Source organism: Lepus europaeus, chromosome X (assembly GCF_033115175.1).
Source record: "Lepus europaeus isolate LE1 chromosome X, mLepTim1.pri, whole genome shotgun sequence".
In the NCBI taxonomy this organism is placed as follows: Eukaryota; Metazoa; Chordata; class Mammalia; order Lagomorpha; family Leporidae; genus Lepus; species Lepus europaeus.
The window spans coordinates 5,563,350-5,585,895 of NC_084850.1; the positions used below are offsets into that span (position 1 = coordinate 5,563,350).

The window sequence follows — 22,546 nt, forward strand, 5'->3', positions numbered from 1 at the left end:
CATCTATCCAAAGTCACAGAAGTGACAAATGGTGATACTAGACAGGGATTCATTCCTATGATTCCGGTTCTTGAGATACCATATTGGCCTATGATGCCAATACCTAGGGTAGTAGGTAGATACATATTTTTTTTGTTTTGCTTTGATTTTTCCTTTGGATTTGTTACTTCAGTGGAGGTGATAGGCAGTTTTTCAATTTTGTTCTGCCTCCAGGCCATTCCCATGTATCAATTCACTCCCATAAGTAACATTTCCCACAATATGCCACCATTTCCAAACATCTCTCCCTCTCCCCACCCCATATCTCATCCCCCTATTATAAGCCACGATCTCCATAATTATGGTACATCAACAGTGTATTGGGAGATAGCAATGAGGTTAAAACCCCAGAAAGCAGAAAGCAGAAATGTGAAGATTTAGGGTATGGTTCTTGAACAGAGAAAGTTCCTTAAAGAAGGTGATGGGCCCTCATCCAAAATTCCAAAGGAACTTAGAAGGGTTGGTGTTATGACATAGTGGGTAAAGCTGCTGCCTGTGGTGCGGTGTCAGTTTGAGTCCAGGCTGCTCCACTTCTGATCCAGCTCTCTGCTATGGCCTGAGAAAGCAGTAGGAGATGGTGCAAGTCCTTGGGACCCCGTACCCACATGGGAGAACAGAAAGAAACTTCAGGCTCCTGGCTTCAGATTGGCCCATCTCTGGCTGTTGCAGCCATTTGGGCAGTGAGCTAATGGATGGAAGACCTTTCTCTCTCTCTCTCTGCCTCTGCCTCTGTAACTCCACCTTTCAAATAAATAAATAAATCTTTAAAAAATCAATAAAGGAACATAGGGAAGGATGTAGGAATAGGACGAAGGCTTCTTTTTTTTTCATTTATTCTTGATATGATGATGGACAAGAGGACAGGCAAGAGATGAGACAGGTAGTATAAGAAAAAAAAAGTCTCAAAGTTGAATACAAGGATTTCCCATAATGATACTCCTCGAAACAGGAGGTATCTTACTATAAACAGATTAAGCAGATAGATTACTTCTTTATTAGAAGGCACAGAAATGAAGGTTTTAAACTCACCCGCAAGATTTCTTCAACACAGCTTGGATCACTGGGAATGCTTACCTAAAACAAAATAAACAGAAAAAAATTAAAAACAATCTAGTTATTTTCAGAGATGCTTATTCTATAAAGCATTACACTGTGTGACAAATTTTAAAGAAGGAAAAAATGTAGCCATCAACACTTTTCTCTATTAAATGAAAAGCAGTAACTATCTGAATGGCCAATTTGGTTTTACCTTAATGAAGCAGTAAGAATGTGGAGCAGGGAGCAGAAAGAAAATGACTCCTTATTCTTTCATTTATTAGTTGTAGGACACTCAGTTATACTCCCTCCCCATGGGCTTTTTTTTTTTTTTTTGGCTCATCTATCCAAAAAGGGAGCTTGACCTTGTAATTTTTAAGGATGTTTCAACCTTCTGACATGGTTTAGCAAATTATTCAGTAAAAAACATGAAACCAATGTAAAACACTTCTATGATTCAACTGAGTTCTCTTTGAACTTGGGAGTCCAACCAGATGCCTACAAATCTTATTCTAAACATTAAGGCTGAAATCCTGTGTAAATTGCATGCCTGATTTGGCACTTAGGAAGAGTCTCAGAAACACCCCGTGAATCTCATGAGCCATCTTTTGCAATTTGACACTTTCCTAGCCAATCAAAATTCAAGTCGATATCAGAAATGTACTGAGGGTTTAATCCATGTCAGGCACATGGCCCTTTCCTCCAAGGGCTCCAGAGCCAGTGAGGGCAAAAAGCTAAATGTCAGTGTGAGACACCTGCTGCAAAACAGTGCATGATGAAGGACTTGAGAGTGGGGCAACCAACTGGAGAAATGTCTGTGATTTGAACATTGCCTGTGCAGGTTATGAGCATACCCTAAATGTCCCTAAGTCTTCCCCTCACACCTGCATTCTCTCCAGGATTGCAATCTGATCACTTCCATAATTCTCCTGTTTTGGTAAGAAGAAAGATGGGTCCCTTTCACTCACTGCTTTAGGAGACAAAAGGGAACACTGCTACAGCATCTCTGTGTCTCAGGTCTTGTAATCTATTTCTGATAGATTGCAGAATGAACACAACTATATATGGGGAAACGGTGAATAGATTATGGCACCTGATTTCTTCAGCTTCAAAAGGTACATGTTAAAAAATGCAGCAAATTGGCCAGCGCTGCGGCTCACTAGGCTAATCCTCTGCCTGGGGCACTGGCACCCCGGGTTCTAGTCCCAGTTGGGGCACCAGGTACTAGTCCCAGTTGCTCCTCTTCCAGTCCAGCTCTCTGCTGTGGCCCGGGAGTGCAGTGGAGGATGGCCCAGTTCCTTGGGCCCTTCACCCGCATGGGAGACCAGGAGGAAGTACCTGACTCCTGGCTTCGGATTGGCACAGTGTACCGGCTGCAACGCGCTGGCCATAGCGGCCACTTGGGGGGGTGAACCAACGGAAAAAGGAAGACCTTTCTCTCTGTCTCTCTCTCTCTCTCTCACTGTCTAACTCTGCCTGTCCAAAAAAAAAATAAAATAAAAAATGCAACAAATCTTCAATTCACAGGAAACGACTTTACACACATTATTTTCAACTAGTATTTAATGAATACCTTCTATATGTAAGAGTCTCTCCTCGAGGGAGCATTAAATTGCAAGTATGGGAGGCAGGTTGAGACAGAGTCATGGATAATGAGGAGTGATCCATCCTGGGTTACTTAGTATGCTTCCAGTTTACACTTGGTATCCAGGCACATTTATTTATAGAATCCCCTTTCATACTCAAATATTTCTCAGTTTCAATGACATGCTATACAATTACCCTTCCCATAAAAATAATACTATAAAATATTGGGTAGAAGAAGCAGTAGAAGAAAAGGCCCAAAAAGCTAGTTAGGCCTACATTTTAAAGAACCTGATAGGGAACCATGAGTGATTTGGGCTACCACATTTCATTCATTCATTTAACAACAGATCCAAGAACTGTTCTAACAAGCTGGTGCTAGGCAGATATACAATGGAAAACAAAAGGAGACATAGTTTCCTCCCTCATGGAATTGTAGGCTAAATGGGAAGGCATATATATAAAACACAAATCACATAGCTAATACATAGCTATAACTGTGTTAAGTGCTACAAAGGACATCATCCCATGGAAACTAGTTCTGCAAAATAAGAGATTCTGTATCCAGCTAAGTGCAATCCAGATCTTGCTCGCAGTGATCCATGATGCAAATCAAAGGCTGTGTGACACCCATCTCATTATTTTAATGCAGCACAGTACCAACATTCTTGACCCTTAAATCCTTGGGTTTTTAGTTGCAGTTTATTTTTTTTTCAATTAACAAACATCACTATTCCATAGAAGGACTATTTTGTACACCATATACTAGAAGACACTCCTCTAATATATTACAGTATTATAGAACTCAACTGGTAATTATTAACAGCAACTAAAATGTCATTCTATTGTTCAATGTTGCAGCAACTGTATTTTTCAAGACAGTTTTTGAACTTCTAACAAATATCTTTCCTAAACACAAAGGTCAAAAAGATAGTAACAAAGGCTTAAATCTTCAATATGACAGCTGCATTGCATGAATGTGGGCTGCTCAGGGTTAAAAAATGTATGGCCCAGTCTCTTGAAAATGTCTTTTTCTCTTTTTTCCATACAAACCCATCAAATATTAATTTTTAAATTAAAGATGGAAAAATAACAGTGACATGCAGACATTGTAAAAGCACTTGCCTATGATTCAAAACAATTGTGTGTGAGTCCTGGCCCTACAACTTGAGAACAGAACTTAGTAACTTTACCCATGAGTTCCAGTTTTGCCAACTGTAAAATAAGATAAAATAAAATAAAATGCCTCTTTGGTTCGGCTCTCACAGGATTTCTGTAACCATCACACATTGTCACTCTCTTACCCCTTGTCCTCTTGTTTTCATTACTTCTATTATTAAAAGTCTGGTCTTCTTGTCTTTTCAAGCTGAGCTCTGACTCACTCTTGCCAACTGCAAATATCATCTCTACACCTGGAACTATAATTGTCCATTTCCATATGGGAGGAAATGCTGTCAAAACAGAAGAATCGTGTTCCCTGGGGCTATGTAGAAAATCTAATAATGACTATCAGAGTTGGTAGCACTGAGGAGAACTCTACAGATAAGAGCAGTCAGATCAATATGCATCCACATCCAGTGTTCTGATAGTTTTTTTTTTTTTAAATACTGGAATCCAACATTCACATTCAGTCAGTAGTTCGGCAAAAGCATCTATTTCAGCTCCACAGCTGTTTTCTCCGTGAGACAACTACTTAGGAACAGAGAATGCTTTTTCTGCTTCCTGAAAGTGTTTCTTAATGGATCAGCAATCATTTCCTCTGTGCCTAGAACAGTGTTGGACATGGAGAAGTTGGTAAGACAAATAACTTCCAGACCTGGTCCCTTTCTTTCAGAGTTAAATGTCTAGATGGGACAGGAAAACAAACAATTAAAGACCCAATGGGACATACATTGTAAGGTAGTCCTGACAAGGGTAATAGGATCCTAATCATTCTCCCAGTCCGCCTATTCATCAGTTCTCCCATTTATTTCTTTAGACAACAAATCCTGATTGAACTCACACTGTGCTCAGGATGGTGCCAAGGAAGAGGATTTAAACACTGAACACAGCGTAATTTCTGCCTTCAGGGCTCCATGCAAATGGGGCAGGAGGAAGTCACTTACTGGAAAAACAGACAATACCAAACAGGAGATCTGATTTAGGTGGCAGGAAAATGATACCTACCAGCTTCACGGACAGAGCCATGTCCCGTAGAAGCTCCCAGTCAGCAAGGGCCCCACTGTAGTCTTCATTCCATATGAAAGTGAGAGGCCAAGGGTTTGACATGGCTGACAAGTGGCTGGACCACCTGAGGCCACTTCAGTCTCTGAGCCCCTTGCTGCATGGTGCTAAGAGTTACTGTGCACTGGAAGCAAGCTGTACTATGGCTGAGGTTTGGCCTCAAAGTTTGACCTCTTACGATCTCCTTCCCTCTCAGGCACACATACCCACACCTCTTGCAATCATTCTGTAGGAGCCACTCACACAGGTGTGAATGAAAGAAACTGAGGCCCTAGGATTAGGACTGTTGCCTGTCAAGTTGCCAAGCTGCCACTTAATTCTCCAGCCACTTTCTCCTCCCTATAAATCCACGTTTGAGTATTCAGATAGTCCACAAAGCACAAGTTAGACACTCAGAGGCACAGTTTCCTTTCACATTTCCCCTCTCCCTTCCTACTCTTGGAGTAGAAAGCAAGCTGCGTAAAGCATAGGGGAGGCTGTGCTCTCAATTATGGCCCTAGACTGGGCACAGAGGTGGTCCTATGAGGGCTAGAGAAGGGAGGCACACATTGGGCAGGTGGTGAGTTGACAGAGCCCTCATAAGTGTACTCTCTCTGCATCTGATGGTGCAGTTTGCCACCCCATGAAACTACCAGAAAGACCATATTCAGATCATCTGAAATGATTAACACACATCTTAAAAAATCAGGGTACCTTTAAATCATCAAATATTCAGTTAACTGCAGCAACAATAAATGACTTTCATAGGATGCTATCATCATTCTGAAATTAGCTTAGAGCATACTTCTTGGCAATTAGGGCAACACAAGATATCAAAAATATCCTAATTGTGGCATTGAGACATAAGCATTAATGTAAAACATAGAGATTAATATAAACATTAAAAAAAATCATTGCATGGTTAACTCAGAGGAGCTCAATGAATTCCTATGGGTACATTGCTACTAAGGTATTGTGAGAGAAAGGACGTCATTTTTAAATCTAAACTTATCCTGAGGTAATCTCACAAAACCTGGCCATCAAAGCCTGGTATCCTAGGTGTATTCCATCTTGACACAGAATTCTCAAAGTAAAACTTAAAGATTGCAAGTTTAATGGCAAATCAAATAACTGGGCCTAGTTAAGCAATATCAACTAACACGTATGGTAACTTCCAAGCTAATTCCATTTGTATTTCCATTAACAAATTGCCACAGTCATCCACATGATTGATTTATAGGACACAGAGCTTCCTTGATATGCATTACTGATAAAATGAAAACAGCCTGTGATATTGTACTAACAAACATTTTCAGACTTTTTTACATTTTTAATCTCTATCATTGGCCATTTATAAAAATATAGGACCGCCATAATTCTGAAGATCTTATCTGCATGTCTTTTGAGATGTCTTTATCTCCTACCCAGAATCTGGAAAACCAAAAATATAGCTCACATCTATGTGTCCCTTACTTCTTGTCTTACCTTTGCCCATCCCTATTCAAGTTTGTATTTATGAGTCTATGATTAAATTGGGAACAATTAATATTATATAAGCTGTAGACAGAATTCCTCAGGTAATACAACTTCAATCAAAACAAAAAAAAATCACAACAGTTATATGGTACAGCCAACCAGCGCATCTTCCAATTTCATTTTAATGCAGCAAAGGGCCTGGGTATCCAAAGTGTTGATATCTATTTTAAAATATTGCGTATGGCCAATTTTTAAGGAAGTCATATGGTTAAAAAATGCCATGTAAAACAACCTAACATGTGCCATGTTAATATATACCATTTTAAGCCAAATATGGAAAATGACCCTTTGTAGAGAATTATACATGGAATTAAAACTGAAAAACCAAGAGGCAGCAACTAACTTTTGCATATTTGAGAAACATGAGATAAATTATTGTATTTTCTGGGGGCTCCAATGGGTAGTAGAAAGGATATGGCTTTCAAAGCTCAATAGAAATGAATTTAAATCTCAGCTCTGAAACTTCATTTTTGTTGTGACATTTTGGCTAGCCACTTGAACTTCTCTGGGTCACTATTTCCTTATCAACGTAAGAGGAATTTTAAAAATGTACTTGTAGGATTTTTTGTGAAGTCGAATTGAAGTGAGGTATATAAGAGTACCTTAGCTGAGAAGTGGGTGCATGTTAACTCTCCACTAGCATTTTCTATTCTAAGTTCCATCAAAGACCCTTAGAAAGGCATCAGGGCTCTAAATTATTGAACCACTGAGGAGATAGTTTGGTTGCCTTGTTAAACTGGCCCCCCATGACATCTTATGAATGTGGCTAATTATTATATCTGAGGTAGGAGGTCAGTGTATAGAGTCTCAGGCTGTTGCTCCATCTGCTGGTTCTCACTGGAGGTGACAAAGGAGGCTAGAGATGAGACTTGATGGAGTATGACAATAGAGGGGGTGAGGGTGGGAGGGGTTGGGGAAGGGTGGGCAATGTGCTTCATTATGAGGATATCTCTTCACTGATTGCATTAGGTATGGGCAATGGCAGAATGCATGTGCAGAAAGACCCATCATCAGCTGAGAGGATCTAATGGCAGATGGAATTTCAAGTGAAGAGTATTTAATTCAGTGGGCTCTGAATAGCCATTAGCTCACTGTTCATTTATTTGGTCTAATAACTAGTTTCAATAGAAGAGTAAGCTATAAATAGAAAGTGTGTGTGTGCGTGTGAGAGAGAGAGAGAGAGAGAGAGAGAGAGAGAGAGAGATTTTTAAGTACACATCTAGAAATATTACCACAGTAAACCAGAAACCTTTCTGGAAGTCCCTGGAGGCTTGAGCCACATTCTTGTAAGGATGCTTTGCTTTTGGTCCCTGGGGCTGGTCAGGGAGGTCATTCTGGTTGCTGCTGCAGCCACTTCTCATACTCATGCTCCATCCATGAAATCTCTTTTGGCCAGATACTCCAAGCCCAGATCCTCTACTCTTGTCTCCCTCTGTTTCACACTGCATTTCTTTCCATCTATCTCCCTTCAAAACTGCCAGATAGTTCTATTGTACTTTCCCCCAGCAACCCCATGGTCCTTATTCCTATTCCTGAAGAAAAGTATTTCCCATCTTTCCTTTCACCATACCCCTTTCCATTAACAACTTCCCATTCTAGCTGATGACCTGACCACATGATTCATAGAGAAAAACAGCTTCAATCAGACAAGTACCACCTCATCTTTTCATCTTTAATTTATCCAACCCCATCTTTAATGCATCTAGGCACTCTACCTTCCCTTCTACTCTAGAGGAAGAAGTATCAGTGCTCCTCTTTAAGGCCATATTCTCCAATTGTGTCCTCATTCTCTTTCTCCTCTCAAGGACTTTGCTTTTACAATCATCTACTTTCTCTTCTACAATATTCTTTCCTTCTCCACTGAGTTATACCCATCAGTGTATAAATATGCCTTAACATCATCCCTATGAAAACAAAACAAAAGCCTTGACCTCCACATCCCCATGTTCTATTATACCATTTCTCTCCTCCCTTTCACAAGAGCTGCTTTTTTCTCTCTCTCCTTGACGCCAAATTAGATCTACATACCCACCATCCTGCTGAAATAGCCAATAACGTAGTTCTTGCCAAAACCAATGGCTGATTCTGAATCCTCATCTTAATTAATTGCCACTTTGTCTGTAAAGTACTTTCTTTTCTAGCTTTCTGTAACCCTATGCTTGCCAGATTTTCTTCCTGCCCCAGTAGCTACTCTGGAATATTCATGTTTGGCTTTGTAATACATGGCATGTGATAGACAGTATACTGTGCTGTATGGCCAACTAGCAAAAGGTACTGTAAGTAGTCTCCCAATTCACTTTAATTTTTAGGATGACTAAAGTGTAAAATCTGTTTTATAGAGGAGGTATATAAATACATGTATACTACATGTCATCTACAACTAATCACATAAGTTTTGGCTTCATGTTGGTATGTAAAATAGTTTTTTTTTTCATTTCCTATGCATTTAAAAACTTCTGTTAGGATAACAGGAAAAGTATGTAGAATTTAACAATTAGCATCAAAAATCTGCAGTGAAAACAATCTATGTGTAGTAGATAGAAAGATACAAACACTTGCTCATTGGGAAAAAAAAAAGCAAGAGATCAAGTTTTTCCCATAGTTTCTGAAGACATTGCCTAAAGCATATCGTGGGGTCTAAAATTAAGGGCTATGACACCACTTACAGAATAAGCTTTTAAATATGTATCTTTGGCTATTTTTTTTGAAAATCTTAGAAAAGAAAGGTCATTCTTTGACATTCAAAATTCATCACCCTAAAGAAATCACTAGTCTTCCTCTAAGGACATAGCTAATGATTTAAATGACTTTTAAAATAAGAAACTCAGATTTCGATTTTATTTTCTTTTAGCTAAATTCCCCTTAAAGTAATGTAAGTGGGATAGACTATATAAATTTTACACACCCGTGCCCTCAATAACAATGTGACAACAGAATACACTTGATAGAAAGTGGCTCCACTGGTGCCTTATTGACTCTCTAAACCCTGTATTTAAGATTGTCCTAATTGCCAGTGGATGAGACTGCAATTCCACACACAGAGTTACAATCACTCTTCTTTGATTGCGATGATCCTAAAGAAGAAGCTCTGTGCATGGGAAATAAATCTTCACCAGCTCCCCTATTATTTAGAACTCTAATTAAAACATTTTTTAATCTATTAATGCAAAATGACACTACTAACTATATTCAGGGAAGTTCACATTTCTTTCTGTGCTTCTGAAATCTCTTAGATCTATGCTCACTTACATGTGGTTTAACTGTTCACTAAAATGAAATGATAGCTAGGAATAACTCATGTCCATTAGATTTATAAATCTCATTAATTAATTCTACATCTCCAGTGCTGTAGAGACCAAACTCAAATTTAAGATCTAATTAAAGAGAAGTAAAAAATGTTAAGAAACAACACTGAAATTGAAACACAGAAATAACTGTTTAGCCTCAAATTAATGAAGCACAATGCTAAGCAAGCATGTCCATTAATCCCTAATGAGGATTTTAAACACATTAAAACTTCCTAATACAAAATGTTTGCCTTACTTTTATCCAGTAACAAATAAGCCAATAATTTTCTGGCTCTAAAAGACACTATTAACTGTCATGGCATGTTTTATTTGACAAACCCTCCATTCAAATACTGTAAAACCAATTAATTTGCCTGCTGTGAAATGTGTTTCTTGATAGCTTATTTGTGATTTTTTTTGCTACTCAAAGAAATGTAAATAGGAGGTCGATGTAGGTGCCTGATTTTGTTTAAAAAATATACCACAGTAGCTATAGGTTGTCAACTTTGTTCGCATTTCAGATGAACTGAAATGCAACCTCCATTTTCAGGTCATCAATCTCAGATTGGTCTCCCAATAAGCAAACTGTGTCAGAGTAATAGTTTGATTACCATGAAGATGGCTTCATATTATATTTGAGAAGGCAGGTTTGGCAAAATAACCATTCTGTTCAATTATAAAAAAAAAATGATTCAAGCCTGGCTCTTAGGCTTCTTGCTTTATAAAGCAATTGGAGTTGTTACTTATCTCTGGCTATATCCCAGCTTCCACTAGAGTGCAACTTGTATGTGTGTCTAGGAAATTGGTCTCTAAAATTAGTTTATTCCTGATGCTTTTATTTGAAAACAACACACTTTGTTTCACTTCTCTGTTGTCAGAAAAATCAATAGAACCAACACAAGAAGTTCCTGTTTTGTAAATTTCCTCTGGGCCTTACTTAATATCTTTAATTAGCTTGAAAGAGATGACCCCAAGAGCCTGACTACCTAGCATTTATGGGACACTTTGAAACTCTTGGCTCATGGAAAGGCATGGCACTTTTTCAGAAAATCTCTCGGCAAAAAACATACCTTGAGACAGTGTATGCCATAAAGCGAAGGTCACTCTCTAGGGTGTCTCAAGTCCATTGCATTATGCACTGAAGACCAAAGGAGGAGTGATGCATGGTGCATCATTGTTTGTAGAGCCTAGTGTTTTACCAATTAACTTGGACAGAATATTCATGGTACCAATGACCTTAGTTTGTCTCACAACCACATAGAAACCATGTATTAATTATTTCTGAGCTGTGGAATTATGTGGGATAGACACCCAGCAGACATGTTGTTCTAGGTGCAAGCAAAATACATAACTGATACAAATAAAATAAAACTCTTGACAAATGAGAACAAATTATCCCTACAAATCCAGTAAAGCATCCAAGAGCAAAACCTACAGATATTTGTCTAAGGAGTGTCCAAATTGAGCTATTAATCTTATCCTACAGGTTAATTTGATTTAGATGATGTGCACATAGGGTCTGTTTCATGTAAGCCACATATTGCTTACATAATCCTTTGTTCTTTATCTCTAAACCCCTTACCTATTCTCATAAATGTCCTTGTTTTCTATTTTCAGTTTACTTAATGATCATAAGGTTGACCATACACTAAGTAAAGATTTAAATAAATTATATGAAGAAAAAATAACCACCGTTCCTCAGCAGAAGAGACAAAAGCTATACACGATCATTGAATGTCAAAAAGTCTATTTCACTCCAATACATGACAATTTAGATACTCTATAAAGTTATTCAGAATTAGGGAAAACATATGATGTTTGTCTTTTGGGGACTGTTGTATTGCACTAAGTATAATGGTTTCCAGGTGCATATATTTTGTTACAAATGACAAGTTTTCATTTTTTTACAACTGAGTAATACTCCATAGTGTATATATACCAGAATTTCTTTATACAGTCAACAGCTGATGGACATCTGGATTGATTTCATATCTTAGCTATTGTTAATTGAGCTGCAATGAACATGGCAGTACAGAGAACTCTTTCAGATGCTGATTTATTTTTGTTTGGGTAAATTACCAGGTATGGGATGAATGGAACACATGGTAGATCTATATTCAAAATTCTGAGGTATCTCCATACTGTCTTCCACAGTGACTGTATCAGTTTACATTCTTACCAACAGTGGATTAGGGTGCATTTCCTTACCACATCATCACCAGCATTTGTTGTTTGTTGATTTCTGTATGAAAGCCATTCTAACTGGAGTGAAGTGAAGCCTCATGGTGGTTTTGATTTGCATTTCCCAGATGGCTAGTGATCCGGAGCATTTTTTCAGGTGTTAGCTGGCCAATTGAATTTCCTGTCTTGAAAAAGGGCTGAAGCTTTGCCCATTTATTCACTGGGTTGCTTGTTTTATTGTTGATGAAGTTCTTTCTCTCTTTATAGATTCTGGATATTACTGCTTTATCTGTAGTGTAGTTTGCAAATATTTTCGCCCATTCTCACAGTGGCCTCTGCACTTTGCTGAGTTTCCTTTGCAGTGCAGAAGCTTCTTTTTATTTTTCATTATTTTTTTGACAGGCAGAGTGGACAGTGAGAGAGAGAGAGACAGAGAGAAAGGTCTTCCTTTTTCCGTTGGTTCACCCCCAAATGGCTGTTGTGGCCAGCACGCTGTGGCCGGCACATGGTGCTGATCCGAGGCCAGGAGCCAGGTACCTCTCCTGGTCTCTCATGTGGGTGTATGGCACAAGGACTTGGGCCATCTCCTACTGCACTCCCGGGCCACAGCAGAGAGCTGGACTGGAAGGGGAGCAACCGGGACAGAACCAGCGCCCCGACTGGGACTAGAACCTGGGGTGCTGGTGCCACAGGTGGAGGATTAGCCTAGTGAGTCATGTCGCTGGCCAGTAGAAGCTTCTTAACTTAATATAATCCCATTTTTCAATTTTGATTTTGATTGCCTGTGCTACTGGGGTCTTTCACAAGAAATCTTTGCCTCTGCCAATATCTTACAGAGTTTCCACAATATTCTCTAGTAATTTGACTGTATTGGGTCATAGGTTTAGGTCTTTGATTCATCTTGAGTGGATTTCTATCTAAGGTGTATTGTAGGGGTCTAGTTTCAAAATTCTTTACGTGGAGATCCAGTACCATTTGTTGAAGAGATTGTCCTTGCTCCAGGATTGGTTTTAGCTCATTGATCAGAAATAAGTTGGTTGCAGATGTGTGGATTGATTTCTGGAGTTTCTACTCTGTTCCATTGGTCAACACATCTGCTTTTGTGCCAGTACCAGGCTGTTTTGATTATAAATGCCCTGTAGTATGTCTTGAAGTCTGTTATTGTGCTGCTTCATCTTCACTTTTGTTGTATAACATTGCTCTAGCTATTTGGGGTCTCTTGTGTTTCCATATGAATTTTAGCATAATTTTTTTCTAGATCTGAGGGAATGTCAATGGTATTTTGATTAAGATCACATTGAATCTCTAAATTGCTTTCAGTAGTATGGGCATTTTGATTATATTGATTATTCCAATCCATGAACACAGAACATTTTATTTTTTATGTCTTCTTCTAATTCTTCATTGTTTTATAATTTTATCATAGAGGTATTTGACATCCTCGGTTAAATTTATTCCAAAGTACTTAATTTTTTGATATATTGTAAATGAGATTTATCTTAAAAATTCTTCCTAAGCCATGGCATTGTCTATATATACAAAGGCTATTGATTTTTGTGTGTTACTTTATATCTTACCACTTTACCAAATTCTTTTTTTTTTTTTTGGACAGGCAGAGTTAGACAGTGAGAGAGAGAAAGACAGAGAGACAGAGAGAAAAGTCTTCCTTCCATTGGTTCACCCCCTTAATGGCCACTATGGCAGGTGCGCTACAGTGATCCGAAGCCAGGAGCCAGGTGCTTCCTCCTGGTCTCCCATCCAGGTGTAGGGGCCCAAGCACCTGGGCCATCCTCTACTGCCTTATTGGGCCACAGCTGAGAGCTGGACTGGAAAAGGAGCAGCTAGGACTAGAACCCGGTGCCCATATGGGATGCTGGCACCGCGGGCAGAGGATTAACCAAGTGAGCCATCATGTCGTGCCACCAAATTCTTTTGTGAATTCTAGTGGAGTCTTTTGGACTATATATAGAATCATGTCTATTGTAAATAGGGATAGTTTGACTTCCTCATTTCCAATTTGTATCCTCTTGGTTTATTTTTCTTACCTAATGGCTCAGGCTAATATTTCCAGGTCTATATTGAATAGCAATGGTGAGAGTAGGCATCCTTGTCTGGTTTCAGATATTAGAGGAATGCTTCCAGATTTTCCCCTCCAATAGGATGCTGGATGTGGGTTTGTCATTGATTGCCTTGATTGTGTTGAGGAATGTTCCTTGTATACCCAATTGGCTTAAGATTCTCGTCAAGAAAAGATGTTGTATTTTATCAAATGCTTTCTCTGCATCTATTTACACAATCATATGGTTTTTGTTCTTTAGTTTATTAATGTGATGAATCACATTTATTGATTTGTGATTATTGAAGCATTCCTGCATATTAGTGATAAATCCCACTTCGTCCAGGTGAGCAATCTTTCTGATTTGTTGTTGGATTCAATTAGTTAATATTTTATTGAGGGTTTCTGCATCTATGTTTATCAGGGAAATTTGTCTGTAATTCTCTTTCATTATCATATATTTTTCGGATTTAGGAATTAAGGTGATGCAGTCTCCATAAAAAGGAATTTGGGAGGATTCACTCCCTTTCAATTGTTTTGAATAGCTTCTGAAGAATTGAAATTAGTTATTTAAATTTCTCATAGAATTCAGCAGTGAAGCTATCAGGTCACTGGCTTTTATGATTCAATCTCTGTCTTAGTATTTGGTCTGTTTAGCTGTTCTCTGTCTTCATGACATGATTTTGGTAGATTGTGTCTAGGAATCTTTCCATTTCTTCTAGGTTTCCCAATTTGTTGGCATACAGTTCTTTGTAGTAACTCGATGGTTCTTTTTATTTCTGTGGTATTTGTTATATTTCCTTTTTCATCACTGATTTTATTGATTTGGGTCTTCTCCCTGTTTTTTTTTTTTTTTATTTTGGTTACTTGGGGCAATGGTGTATCAATTGTATTTATTTTTTCAAAAAAAAAAAAGCTCTTCATTTCACCAATTTTTTTCCAATGTTTGTCAATTTACTTATAACATAGCTGTTAGATATTGATTCAGTTTTGTTCCCCTTCCCCACTGTCATATTTAATATATATTTACCATCGTGTTTTTTTGGTTTCAATATTATTTCTTCTCTAATTTTAATTTTTTCTTTCCTCCTACTAATTTTGGGTTTGGTTTGTTGCTGTTTTTCTAGGTCCTTGAGATGCATTGATAACTTATTTATTTGGTGCCTCTCCAATTTTTTTTTATGTAGGCATCAATTGCTATAAATTTCCCTCTTAACACTGCTTTTGTTGTATCCCATAAATTTTGATATGATATGTTGTTGTCTTCATTTGTTTCTAGAAATTTTAAAATTTCTTTTTACATTTCTTCTATGACCCTCTATTCATTCAGGCACATGTTGTTCAGTCTCCATGTGTTTGCATATCATCTAGAGATTCCTGAGTTGCTGATTTCCAGCCTTATTCCATTGTGGTCATAGAAGAGGTATAGCATGATTTCGTTTTTTTTTTTTTTTTTTTTTTTTTATTTTACTGAGACTTGCTTTATTGCCTCGTGTATGGTCCATCCTAGAGAAAGTTCCATGCACTGATAAGAATGTGCAATCTGCAACTGTGGGGTGAAAAGTTCTATAGATATCAGTTAGGTCCATTTGGTCCATAGGGTCAATTAGTTCTGTTGTTTCTTTGTTGATTTTCTGTCTAGCTGATCTGTCCATTGATGAAAGTGGGGTTTTGATATCCCCCGTTATAAATGTTCATCTTAAAATTAATCAGTAGCTTGATTTTCAGTAGCCTCAATTCAGAGACAGTGCTATCCCTGTCTCTGAAGATGTTTGTAACCACTAATTCTAAAGAAAGTATTCACCAACTTAAGAGAAATTCATCTCTACTTACCTACAGTTTTCTATTTTGGGCCAAACCAATTTATGTTCACTGTGTAATGATAAATGAAAATATGCTATTATAGAATTCTAAATTCTGACTAGAATTTGATCAGTTTGGAACACTTACCAAGACTCACTAGAAATCATTGGTCTTTGTGTCTCCTGGGCCTAGGTCACAAATATTCCATCCTGCACACATCTTATATTTACCATAAAATAATCAAACTTATTCCTTACTAGAATCAATGAGTTGGAGGTACTTCAAAACTTGGGATTTAAAATATCTCTCCATGTTAAGAAAATAATCTAAATGAAACATACAACTAAGAGGCAACTGACAGAATGAGAGAAAATATTTGCAAGTATACAACTGATAAAGGATTAATATTCAGGATATGTAAGGAGCCCAAGAAATTCAACAACAACAACAACAAAGCAATCCAGTTAAGACATGGGTTTAGGATATGACCAGGCATTTTTCAAAGGTAGAAATACAAATGTCCAAGAGACACATGAAAAGATGTTCAGAATCAGTAGCCATCAGGTAAATTTAAATAAAAACCACAATGAGGTTTCTCTACACCCGAATTAGAATGGCTATCACCCAAAAACCAAAAAATAACAAATACTAATGAAGATGTGGGGACAAAGGTACCCTACTACACTGTTGATGAGTATGTAAACTAGCACAACTATATGGAAGACAGTATATAGATTCCTCAGAAATCTGAAAATAGATCTACCATATGATCTGGGCATACTACTGTTGAGATTTTACCCAAAGGAAATGAAATCAGCATATAAAAGTATTATCTGTACTCCCATGTTTACTGAAGCTCAACTCACAGTAGCTAAGATATGGAATCAACCCAAATGTCTATGAACTTATGGCTAGATATAGAAATTGTGATATATACATATGATAGAAATAACTCAGCCATAAAAATTAATGAAATCCTGCTTTTGCAACAAAATGGATGTAATAGGAGACCACTATGCTTACTGAAATAAGCCAGTCCTCAAAAGAAAAAAAAATATGTTCCCCTAATTTGCTATAACTAATACACAGAGTACAAAAAATTAGTGTATATGAGTGAAATTGACATTTTGTGATTGGATTATTTTTGTACCCGTTGTCTATACCCCTGAGTAACATTGGCTTTTCTACTTACTATTTGTGAATTGTTTATTCAGTGGAGTGTTAAGCCTGTGATAAATAAAGTAAAGTATATCATTATAAAAATTAAATGAAAAATAAGAAAGGGTGGGTAGGGGCAAGGGAGGGTGTGAACTAGGGTGTGAACTAGGAAGAGAGAAGTATCATGTTCTTAAAACTATATATGAAATACATGACATTTGTTCACTTTATATAAATAAAAAAATTAAAAAGAAAATAATCTCAAATGAAAAATGTACATTTCATTCACACAATGCACTGAGCTACACATTATGGGAAATTCAGTAAATGATAAACAATACATAGATGTCCACAAAATGGTATAGCTAGAATATTTTTTCCCTTAAAACCCATGTTGAAATTTAGTTATCACTATAGCAGTTTTAAGAATTGGGAAATTTCAGAGGTGACTAGTTCACGTGGGCTCTGCACTCATGAATGGATTAACAGCATTATTTCAGGAGTGGATTTGTTATCATAGGCAAGAGCGCCCCCTCCCCCATCTGTGCAAGTACTCTCTCATTCTCACTTACCCTTCTACCTCCACCATAGGATGACACAGCAAAATGACTCTTACCGGGCACTAGAACATTGATATTGGATTCTCAGCCTCCAAAACTGACATTTCTGTTCATTATAAATTACCTAGTCTCAGTGGCATAAAATGGACTATGATAGGGGGCGTATAATATTTCTAGATGAGTTTACAATACCTATATACCTAAAATGATTAATGACAATGCAAGGTAGCACATATGTTTTGATCCCTGAATCCAGCACATATATATAAGAAGGATGTTTCTTTGAATGGGTGCCAGAATTAGTTTGCATGAAATTTTTTAAAAGCCAAATATGAGATTTCCAGAATATCTATCTGTGGGGAGAAAAGTGTTTAGTTGAAATTAGGACTACCTTTAAAATCCAAAACTGTAGTGATCATACTTTAAAACGCAAGATGTTGGCTCTAATAATAACTGCAATAGAAAACAACAGGAGGCTGGTGCTGTGGCATAGAGGGTAAAGCCACTACGTGCAGTCCCAGCATCCCATACGGGTGCTGGTTTGAGTCCTGGCTGCTCCACTTCCGATTTAGCTCTCTGCTATGGCCTGGGAAAGCAATGGAAGATGGCCCAAGTGCTTGGGCTCCTGCACCCACATGGGAGACTCAGAAGCAGCTCCTGGCTCCTGGCTTTGGATCAGTGCAGCTCCGGCCATTACGGCCACCTGGGGAATGAACCAGTGGATGAAAGACTCTCTCTCTCTCTGCATCTGGCACTTTGTAACTCTGTCTTTCAAATACATAAATAAATCTTTTTTCATTTATTAAACTTTTATTTAATGAATATAAATTTCCAAAGTACAGCTTATGAATTACAATGGCTTCCCCCCTCCCATAACTTCCCTCCCACCCACAACCCTCCCCTTTACCGCTCCCTCTCCCATTCACATCAAGATTCATTTTCAATTCTCTTTATATACAGAAGATCAGTTTAGTATATATTAGGTAAAGATTTCAACAGTTTGCCCCCATATAGCAACACATAGTGAAAAAAAAATACTGTTGGAGTACTAGTTATAGCATTAAATAAGAGTGTACAGCACATTAAAGACAGAGATCCTACATAATATTTTTTAAAAAAATTAAAAAAAAACAGAATATAAAACTGTCATAAATCTGGGGCAGTAAGGAAATAAGTGAGAGTTAACCTTAAGTAAGCAAATAATAATAATAATAATAATAATATAGGTAATGAGTACGATATGTCAAAAAGATGAAATGTTATTTGCTGAAATCAACTCAGTTTTTCTAGTCAAATGTGACTAAGAATAGAAAATGTGATAGGTTAATCTGAGGATGCTGGAAATCAGTGTATATTACAGTTTAGTACATCATAAGGTCTTAGTTAACTTTCTTGAGCTGACCATCTGAAGAAAGTCTGTTGGATCACCAACCAACTAAGACTTTGGTTAAAGTAGAAGTTTCTCCAGATGTAAAACAAAGGGGTTGGCCAATAATCAAGTCTCTACTGTGACTCCTGTCTGTTCAAAGAGTCCATCAACCTGTGGTCCAAAGTTTCAATTCATGTTAGCTGATTTCTAATTCATTGAAATCTCCAATCTAAAATTAAAATCTACACACGTTTCAGACACATAGCCTGCATGATCTGCAGAAGTAAAACTATAAAGCCATTCCAGTAAATATTTTCATAATGGAAAAAGGCAATGTGCTTGAGACTTCAGTGGAAGCATTAAAATGTGGAGAGTTCAATGTTTAATATCAGGGATACCAGAGTGATAATTGGATGTCATTTTCAAAAATAACATGTCAGCTGGAAAGCCAAAGTGCCACAATCTTGTTAGAGTGTCTCACTGAGTTGGGGGTTATTGCTAAATGATAGCGCAAGTCCAAGCTACACTCAGGTAATTTAATCAATTTAAAGCCACAACACGTAGAAATGGTTCTATAGGAGAAGATTATCTAGAATAATCTCAATTTTCCCCAAATTTTCCATTTTAATCAAGACTTGGGAATACACTGAGACCTATCAGATATCAATTGTGCTTGCAACATTTTCAACTGTCACACCAGAGAGATCATTATCTTATGCAAATCTACTGAAAGCCTTAAAGGTGCAATGCCAGAGCATGAATCTATTTCACTAGATGGACATTGAAAATATAATTCAAGATTCAACTTACATTCACATTTTCTACTGCAATACTATTGACAGTCCAGGACAGACCTTCAAACCCTGGTTTCCAATGGAGATGACTACTAACGGTTTCTAAATATTGGCAGCAAGAATTCTTTCTTGTCAAAAAAATCATCAAATGTTGGATTTCATTAATTTACTTTCAATGACTGCTGCTCACTCTTAGGAAGCTGTTCATTAACTAAAGGATGTTGACCTGCTGTTAGATCCCATTAGAAACAGACATGAAAATACACTGATACTTTAGGAGGTTGGGAAATTTCTTCCAGTGGCCCTCACAGACTCCACAACTTCCACTTATTCTCACTGAAGCCATGAGCACAAAAAAGATGTGTGGTGAAGACATATAGCTAGAATCTATAAAAGCTACCACCTCAAAAGAAATGAACTCACCAATACATACTATACTATAAATTGTTATTTGAAGATCTTTGAATTATTTTAAGGTCTTTCTTCCAGCAAATAATTACCATATAGAAGATGGACTTTTTAAGACTAATAATATTTTAAAAAAAGATTGATTATTTTTCTATGTAATTTCCAATTTAACACCAAGGGTTTTTTTTTTTTCATTTTCAATTATCTTTATATACAGAAGATCGCTTCAGTATATACTAAGTAAAGATTTCATCAGTTTGCACCCACACAGAAACACAAAGTGTAAAAATACTGTTTCAGTACTAGCTATATCATTACTTCACCTTGGACAACCTATTAAGGACAGATCCCACATGGGACGTAAGTACACAGTGACTCCTGATGTTGATTTAACAATTTAACACTCTTGTTTATGGCGTCAGTAATCTCCCTAGGCTCTAGCCATGAGTTGCCGAGGCTATGGAAGCCTTTAGGGTTCGCCGACTTTGATCCTATTCCAACAGGGCCATAGTCAAAGTGGAAGTTATCTCCTCCCTTCAGAGAAAGGTACCTCCTTCTTTGATGGCCCCATTCTTTCCACTGGGATCACACTCGCTGAGATCCTTCATTTAGGTCTTCTTCTTCTTCTTCATCTTTTTTTTTTTTCTTATCAATTTTAGTTCACAACTGATCACACTGATAGATCTAAGAGTCAAAGGGATCACACAAACAAGATTAATGTCTGCTAATACTAACTGATAAAAAAAAGGGAGAGAAGGATCCAACATGGGAAGGGGGAGACACAGCAGACTCATAGAATGACGGATGTCCTAAATAGCACTCTGGCCTCAGAATCAGCCCTTAAGGCATTTGGATCTGACAGAAGAGCCTATGAGAGTATTTTAGGCATGGAAAGCCAAGACACTCTGGGAAAAAAAAAGATGATGATGAATAAGAAGACCTAAGTGAAGGATCTCATAGAAAAATAATCAATCATTTTTTAAAAAATGTCTTGCAGGATCTCTGTCATTAATGTGATGTACACTGTTATTTAATGCTATAACTAGTACTCCAACAATATGTTTCACTTTGTGTTGCTATGTGAGGGCAAACTGTTGAGATCTTTATATATATTAAATTGATCTTCTGTATATAAAGATAATTGAAAATGAATCTTGATGGGAATGGAAGGGGAGAGCGAGTGGGAAAGGGGAGGGTTGCGGGTGGGGGGAAGTTGTGGTGGGGGAAGCCTTTGTAATCCATAAGCTGTACTTTGGAAATTTATATTCATTAAATAAAAAAGACTAATAATATAACAATTTAAATGGTGCAATTAATAATATTTAGCCTGTGCATATTTGGGTACACAAAGTGTTCTGAGATGACAACATATTGTAAAAAAAAAAATTATTACAATCATGCTAATCTTGAACTTAACTTAGCTTTGCACTTAGGTATACTATAAAATATTTCAATAATTTCTAAGTGTTTTGCCTCTGTTTATAATCTGTTCTCCAAACGAAAGCATAATACCTTATCAATATGCTACAAAGTTTTGTTTTCTAAAGTTTACATTTATTTATTTATTTGAATGGCAGATTTACAGAGAGAGAGAGAGAGAGAGAGAGAGAGAGAGAATTTTTCAACTTTTGGTTCACTCCCCAAATAGCTGCACCAGCCTGTAAGTGCCAGACTGAAGCCAAGATCCAGGGACTCCATCCTGATGTTTCACATGGGTGCTAGGAGCCCAAGCCCTTGGACCATCCTCCATTGCCTTCTTCAGCACATCATCAGAAACCTGGATTGGGAGTGCAGCAGCCAGGACTTGAACTGGCATTCTGATATGGGATACCAGTGTTAAAAGCAGTGGTTTAACCTGTTGCATCACAATGACAGCCCCAGGATGCCATAAAGTTTTAGAGCAGTATATCCCATCTACTGTATAATAAGTTTTTTATTGGTATTTTCAATATTCTGTTTTCCTTCTCTATAAATGGTAATGTAACCCCACAAGAGATTTCCTAAATGCTTTATGTGATTGTATATTCTCCTTAATTCAAGATTCTAAGAACTGCATCCTGGTAGCCTTTGAAAACAAAAGGCAGTGAGAATATTTATATGAGTACAATACTAAGAATATATCCCACTGTTACTGCTACTGAGACCACTGAAAATACAGATAATTCCTTGGAAGTTATGAAGTTTTACTCAGTAACAAAGTCCTTTCATAACCTCTCCATTCCTCACCTCTACCCTGTGATGATGAGTTGCTCCCAACAAACTTATGAAGTAGGAAAATAAAATAGAATGTGTTTCATTTTTAAGATGAAAAAAAAAAACCTGAGGCTTCAAGGGTTACAAGACTTGTCTGAGGTTTTATGACTAGTCATTGGTGAATACTAGCCCATGGGTTTTAAGCTAGTGTATCCTCCACTATTTCATGCTGCTGGTCTTTAAATATATATTCATCCACGATGTATTCCTGCTGGAATCATAGCAATTCAGGAGTCAAATTGATTAACTACAATGAAGTCCCACTCCCCCACAAGGTGTAA

At 37.4% G+C, this 22,546-nt stretch overlaps 1 protein-coding gene across 4 annotated transcripts in view; it reads right to left on the minus strand.

Annotated features, from left to right (window-relative positions):
• Window positions 1-22,546, minus strand: part of AFF2 (ALF transcription elongation factor 2) — a 587,559-nt gene that overhangs the window by 222,547 nt on the left and 342,466 nt on the right. For 3 of the 4 annotated variants that reach the window (XM_062183804.1, XM_062183802.1, XM_062183805.1), the window contains one exon: window positions 1,069-1,113. The exons of the other annotated variant lie outside the window; for it this stretch is intronic. In XM_062183804.1, the coding sequence (XP_062039788.1) occupies window positions 1,069-1,113 (45 nt within the window). The remainder of the gene's footprint in view (window positions 1-1,068; window positions 1,114-22,546) is intronic. 4 annotated transcript variants of the gene reach the window in all.